Genomic DNA, 7,040 nt, shown 5'->3' on the forward strand with positions numbered 1-7,040 from the left:
CACCACCCCCAAAGTAAAAACATCCCTCTTTCCTTCCACTTCTCACCCAGCCCCCACTCAACCCCTTACTCCGCCTTCACACCCTGAACCAGCCTTCCCTCACTCCCCCTTCATCCCCTCAACCAGCCCCTTTACACCCTCAATAAGCCCCCCCCCCCACCCCCACCCCACCAGGAGTTCTGCTTGGAGGAGGTAGCTCTGTCAGGATGACAGTGAGGCATGCCGAGACAAGTGATGTCATGCTGTGGGACGTGCATGAGCAACATAACTGTCACTTGCACGCAGGAGGATCGTAGGACACTGTCAGCGCTTCACTGAACAAGGGCCCGGAGATGGCGGTGGCATGGATGCAGGGCAGGGTCAGGGATAGGTGGCGGTGGAGTTTGGCTGCAGCTGGCGTGATCCGGAAGGGAGAGCTCTTTTATTGGTGGTCAGTAAGAGCAGTCCTCTCACTGACCACAAATGAAAGTTGTCTCTTCGGGAAGTGCGGCGGGGGCCAGATAAATGGCCTCAGGGGGCCGCATGCGGGCTTTAGTTTGGGGACCCCTGTGCTAGAGGATGCAACACCCTCAGCCATGGGGATAAGCATTTCCACCTCCAAAGAGTCTTGTATCAAAGAGCCATTGAAGGACCAAAGTCAACCTGAGGAACCGGTAGGCCAAGCCAAATTGCTCTGGCACTATTCTACCCATACGACATTATGTGAAACCCAATCAGACCTGATTATTATGAGGTGCTCCTGACAGGTGAATTTAGCAACCTTAAGATTAAAGTGTTTGCTTTTAGGCTGCAGTCACAGATCTGGTAGATTTTTGAAGCCAAAGCCGTGAACAGGTCATAGACAGATGTCTCCCCTTTCACATCCACTCTGGCTTTGACTTCAAATATCAGTCAGATAAATCTTTGTAAAGGCACCCTTAAAGCCCTATTCCACGGAACGATCAGCCATATTCAGCTGATTATCGCCCTGTGGAATAGAAGGCAACAACCAGCCGACAGTTCATGTTGGCCGATTGTGCATTTGTCTTCAAGATTGTTGGGGCGAAAACAAAAACCCAGACACCTTTCTTCCAGAGACAGCTCCACTTGTCTCCAGGTTGGGTGGGATTTTTCAGCTTTGTTCCATTGAAGAAGTGAATGACGCTTAAGTTATCCAGTGCTACAAAACCATGGCCACTTCCAGAGAGCCCTCACTCTGTCTCTAGCTTGGGCGGGGGTTTTGCTGCTCAGTTCCATTAAAGTGAATGGAACTTATTGCAAACCGTACCTGAACTGGACACAAGTGGAGCTGGAAGAAAGTGTTTTTTTTTCATCATGCTTGAAAGACAAACACCTTTCTTCCAGAGACAATCGTCTCCAGTTCAGGTGTGGTTTACTATTAAGGGGTTTCTCCAGTGCTACAGAAACATTGCCACATTCTTTCAGAGACAACACTACTCTTTTCTCCAGTTCAGATGTGGTTTGCAATTAAGTTCCATTCACTTCAATGGAACTGAGCAGCAAAACCCCACCCAAGCTGAAGACAAGAGTGGTGCTGTCTCTGAAAGACAGTGGTCATATTTTGTAGCACTGGATCACCCCTTTAAACCACTAGTAGGAGTTGGTGCACATTGATGTACATCAATTTGTGCCATATGATTTGACATACTTCAGATTTTCCAAATGTTTTGGCCAATCCCTTTACACCTCAAATGAAGTCAACTTTCATATAATACAAGCAGATGCAAATGTGCTGATCTCTCACCTAGTTCTCATCCCCCTTATGGTGTTTTTACACAGAAAGACTTCAGATTTTTAAAGCCAAAGCCAGGAACCGACTAACACAACAGGTTAAGGAATCTCTTCTGCAAGTCCATTCCTTGCTTTGGCTTCAAAAATCTGTCAGCTAAATCTGTGTTACCACCATTAGAGCTCAAGACCCTTTGAAGACCTCAGCAGTTGGAGCCACCATTAGTTAGTATAAGTATCAAGTCTCGATAAGTTTAACAGTGAAGATGTGCAAGACCACACATTTTTGAAAGGGTTTTATTCAGGCATTTACAGTGGGCACTGGACATTTCCTTTGTCTTCTATACAAGCAGATACCAAGAAGAGACACCATCAACACAAAGCCGGCAGCACCTGCTCCTTGTAGCCAAGCCAGGGCCAGATCAGAACCAAGAGGACCTGTGTATAGAAGGGTAGACTTAATATTCAAGAATAAACCCAACATGCAAACGTTATTGTTAATCTGTACAGTAAACCACATAAGGAACCCAATTGCCTTCAGAAGCCAGTTTCACTAGCACCTTCAATAGGGATTCAGGAGCGGAGGCCAACTGTACAAGACAGACATTAGTATCTCACGTCTTGGTCAGGAGACTCCAAAACTACGCATATGCAAGATGTCAAAGAGTTGAGCAGATCTTACTGGATTCAGATTCACATATGTGTATATGTGGTCCATGCTACATCGTTACAGTAGCATAGATTAAACAATTTTAGAGCTCACAGCATCATAATGAATGGAACTGTGCATGGACTGCTATGGCACATGTGAATCTGGACTTATTTGGCCTTCAACTTAATCTTGAAAGTGTTGTGATTTCCTGATAACAGTCTGGTACTGTTAGTCCTCCCATATCTTCAAGGAATCAGGACAGTACTAAAGCAATGGCCAGTAGGCTAAAGTTGGATTCACGTATTACTGTAGGACTCCATTCTGACCAAACACTAGAGACTTATGTAATAAAATTAACCGAGTCTGCTGAGCACCTTACCTTCCTCCTCATGAAAAACCTTGTATGTTTCAATCTCTTCAGAATAAAATATAACAGGTCCATGAGAGGAGACCATGGTAAGAGCATCTTCTGGTTCCAACAGTTCAGCTGTTCTCTCTGCAGGACAAAAGAGTCAAACATCTTGTAGGCTTCTATTTTAGGGGAATAAGGTTCCCATTAAAAAAAAAAAAAATTTGAATACTCAAGAAAGGAGTCAAGAGGGTTAAGACAAGACTAAGCATTTTACTGATACATACTTTGTCTTTGGGGACAGTTCACAGAACAGGACTCCATGGCAGATGGGACACATACAGAAGCGCTGCAGTGGAGAAACACCTGTAGGACGATACAAGTCGTTGGACACCAGAAGTTGACTTGTGTTGGTTACTATAAAAGTGTTATATGGCACATTACCAATCCTTTAAGAGCGGTCTGGGTGGCAGAATCCACAAAGGTGAAGGCGCTAACAACGAAGCGCTTGTAGTGTGTTGGGAAAGGCATGTTCTGTGAGGAAGGTCCAACAGGAGCCAGCTGGGTGAGGTAGGAGTCTCCTTCAAAAGGGCAGCTGGAAAGAACACAGTATTATGCAATACCATGGCAGCCCCAAGACAAGTTCCTCTATTCACGCTCTGTTCAGTCCTTACCTGTTGACCAAGATGGGCCATTGTGGAGCCTCAGTAGGCACAGGAGAATTGGTGGCCCAACAGTTGTTCAAGACCAGAATCAGGCTGGGGTCAGTCCTCTGCAGAATCCGGACTTCAGCATGTACAGGATCTCTTAGTATTCTCTCAATAGGATAATCCTGGTCAGCATAGTATGAGGTGTACCGCTCATCTGCAAGACATACACATCAGTTTCTATACCCATGTAATAGAACTGTGACCAAGAAGGAATTAAATGCATATACTACATATGATCTAGATGCCAAGACCACAACAAGTGCTGGCCAATAGTCAGATTTGTCATCTACAGTAGTTGCTTAAGGAAACTTCTACAGTAAGGTTGCATAAGTTGCATTTTGTACCAATATCCATTGATTGATCTTTTAGCCATTAACTGTAAGGCATCTTCAACCTTTTAAGCTATAGCCTTTAGATTTGCCCAGAAAGTATTAGTGTAATTTTACCATCCTAGCCACTGTTAGACACATCCAGTATGAAACAGCCACTGGACAACTTTGGCAAGTAGCTGGTGCCATTAGAATTTTTCTTGGCAGTCTGAAAAGTTACCTTGAGCTATTCTCATCTCCAGGAGCAGAGGTCCAGATGTAGATACAGGAAGAGGTGGAGGAAGGGTCAAAACCTCAACTTGTAGGGGGGCAGCTCCAATCTGGGTAAAGGTGCAGCGTACAGTCACCCTGTAGTAAAAGAAACCTTAGTAATCTGATCACAAGTAGTGTCTCCATCAGTCTGGATTACTCCTTACCTCATTGTACTGTCTCTAGTGATTGATCCCGTCTGCCAGGTCCTTACGGTTTTGGTTGCCTCAAGATTGCGTTCATACACCATGGATGTGCCATCCACCTGTGAAACAGTGTAAATGGTTAAATTTAGGAGCATGCGATATGTCCTGGTATCAACTGCAGCCTGGACCTGAGTTTGACTGTACTTTCTGCTTACTTGCTTGGGACCCCCACAGGAGAGGGGGAACTGGTACCCAATAAATGATGCAGTTGCTGCTACTCTCAGGTTGGGGCACGAGCTGGAATCCACATCCACTATCCGTACAGAGTCCAAGATCAGGGATGGTACAGTCAGGTCTTTGGAGATGGCAACCACCATGTTGTTATCAGCAGAGCAATAGGCAGTCACTGTATGGGGAGGGAAGACAATTATACAGCATCTGATCAAGAAACCACATGCAAGGTTCGCTCAGATCCAAGAATACAGGTTGCCTCGTCTTCAAGTAGTAATACACAAAGTTAGCAATATGTTGCAAGACAACAATGCAGGCCATTTAGCTAGGCTCCATAAAGCCCAGCAAGGTGTATAGTACATGAATTGTTTCATATCGGGGTAATAGCTTTAGGGCAAGATCTTACATTTCTTCCCATAGAAGCAGCGCGGTACATCAGACTGAGAGAAGCAGCATCCACGGCCTTCACACAGCTCTCTGGATACAGAGTCATCGGCACATGGCAGGCGGTCACTTGGCTGGACTGAAGCGCAGTCACTTGCACTAGGAGCGTCCATAGCTGGAGAGGAGAAATTGGTGGTAAAGATTTTACATAAGACCCCAGTAGTATTACAACTCATGAATACAGGTCACTAGGGCATAGAGGCTGGATAGATGTCGGTCTTCAACCACATCAAGTTAGGAGGTAGGAGGTAGAAATCCCCCACTAAACCATCTATAATGAGCAACCATAACCCAGTCTTTTACCTGGAAGAGCAGAAAGAATGGGGCACATAAGGTCCTTCTTGTGATATTGTCTCTTCCCATCACGAGCACCTTCTTCCAGAGCGACAGTCACCACGTAGTTTCCATTCTGCAACAAGAACGCCAATATTCTAGAGGTTTTACGTACCCTCTGGCATAGGTGATGTGGAGTGAAGAGTCTATGTACTATTCTAAGCAACCTCTATATTAGTGATGCCAGGTTATATTGGATGTTGCCCTGTACAGCACCTGCTCCTTATACAGGCCATGTTGATTACATCCTTCCATACACTGCATCGTCACCATATGCCACCAAATAAAAGCCCTACAAGTATATTTACTAACAGGACTGTATTATTATAATTGGATGGATAAGCGTGACCCCTCCCCACCCTGTGTAGATGAAATGTTCCTGATGTGACCACCCATATATTCCTGATGTGACCACCCATATATTCCAGCAGTTTGCAGATACTCCTCTTGACTTACCTCCTCACGCACATAGCAGCCATCAAAGGCAGAACTGACCACCAATGAGCCATCAGGTTTCTGTCCAATCCAGGTTCCACAAGAGGAGTCATTGTAAAGATAGTGAGTACTTCCATTCTTGCCTACAACCATGACAGATTGTCAGTCTGGAGGAGTCTAGAGGTAACGGTCTTACAGTAGCCATGAACGAATAGTATGCAAAGTGAGGACAACATATTGGTGCACTGCTTGTGTGTTCTACCAGTACAGACTTCCATGTCAGCATCTTTGGACCCTTAATACAGATAGATGGGGCAAATGAGTGTTCCAAGGAATGCTCGATACCAATAGTTGGCCCCTGTACAAGGCAACAGCCAGTGAGCAGCCAAACATTTGGTCACGTTCATGACAGATGTAGCTGCCCCCAAGGTATGTTAAGCAAGTCCTAGACAGCCTGACCACCTAGTATAAGCGTCATCTCACCACAAAGCAGCTACTTTGTGGTAGCAGTGAGCATGCTCACTTCAATACCAATGGCTGAGGAAGTAGGTTACAGCCCTAGGGAGTGCTGGAAAACATGGATACAATGTATTGCTGTATGCATTGTCTCCTGAAGTCGCTAGTGCTGCATTCAACTTCATCGGCCATTGGTATTCAGATCCCAAGGGAGCATGCTCTTCTTTACTATGGAGATTATGGAAACCAGTCATTCATGCAACCTGACCCACAAACATTGGGGCAGTCCACTGAAACTAGAGGGGCAACTCCTTTTACTAGGAATCTGTCAGCTACTATCCATGAAAGGAACTACAGACATTGGTTTGGTACCATGGCATATGAAGTTAGTGTCAGCCAAAAAAAAAAAAGAAAATATTATATCACAAGTGTCCTGGTGGTTGGATAAGCCTCTTAAGTGCCACAGCACTCTCACCTCCTTGACCTCCCACTCAATGAAATTTATTCAGGTCAGATCTGGACTCTTTAATCATAGTACAGGCACACAAGTGTTCTTATATTATGCCCCCTATACCCACCTCAAGGCATGCTGAGTGTTGCCATTGGGCAAGAGCATTTAGCACTACAGCCCTAATAAGTTAATATAGGTCCCCAAAATAAGACAAAATATACCAGTAATTTGTATAGCTTAACACAGAACAACATTCCTCTCCAAGAGTTTTTAGACAATCACATTGAGATAACACATTCCAGCTCTTACCTATAATGGTCAATGCAATGACTACATCCTCCAGCAAATACGGAAGAGAGAACTCCATAGCATCATCTCCACAATGCAGATGGGAAGGATCATCCCAGTAATCCTGTACTGCACACACTACAGACCCCAGCCCATAGACCCAAAGCACCAGCACAACCCCCACACCTGCTCCAAACAAGCCCATCCTGCCAGCAGCCACCTATACCCCAGTCTGCCAT

The 7,040-nt window shown here is 45.2% G+C and overlaps 1 protein-coding gene across 1 annotated transcript; it reads right to left on the minus strand.

Moving 5' to 3' along the window:
• Window positions 1-2,029: 2,029 nt before the first annotated feature.
• LOC138772931 (zona pellucida sperm-binding protein 4-like) lies at window positions 2,030-7,040 on the minus strand. Its single transcript, XM_069953730.1, has 12 exons — window positions 6,823-7,040; window positions 5,628-5,749; window positions 5,142-5,247; window positions 4,801-4,953; window positions 4,379-4,569; window positions 4,185-4,282; window positions 3,989-4,116; window positions 3,404-3,593; window positions 3,174-3,324; window positions 3,017-3,095; window positions 2,760-2,876; window positions 2,030-2,166 (listed from the first exon to the last, which is right to left on the minus strand). The coding sequence occupies exons 1-12, from the start codon at window positions 7,004-7,006 to the stop codon at window positions 2,030-2,032; spliced, it is 1,656 nt and encodes a 551-aa protein (XP_069809831.1). The 5' UTR covers window positions 7,007-7,040.

The sequence above is a fragment of the Dendropsophus ebraccatus genome, chromosome 1 (genome assembly GCF_027789765.1).
Source record: "Dendropsophus ebraccatus isolate aDenEbr1 chromosome 1, aDenEbr1.pat, whole genome shotgun sequence".
Taxonomy (NCBI): domain Eukaryota; kingdom Metazoa; phylum Chordata; class Amphibia; order Anura; family Hylidae; genus Dendropsophus; species Dendropsophus ebraccatus.

Excerpts from the sequence above, each read along its gene's own strand:
- LOC138772931 (XM_069953730.1), bottom strand. The coding sequence starts at position 7,006 with ATGGGCTTGTTTGGAGCAGGTGTGGGGGTTGTGCTGGTGCTTTGGGTC. Across the intron at positions 5,248-5,627 it reads GCTGCTATGTGCGTGAGGAG|AATGGAAACTACGTGGTGAC; the intron begins GTAAGTCAAGAG and ends TTCTTGTTGCAG. Across the intron at positions 4,283-4,378 it reads CCTGTGGGGGTCCCAAGCAA|GTGGATGGCACATCCATGGT; the intron begins GTAAGCAGAAAG and ends ACTGTTTCACAG.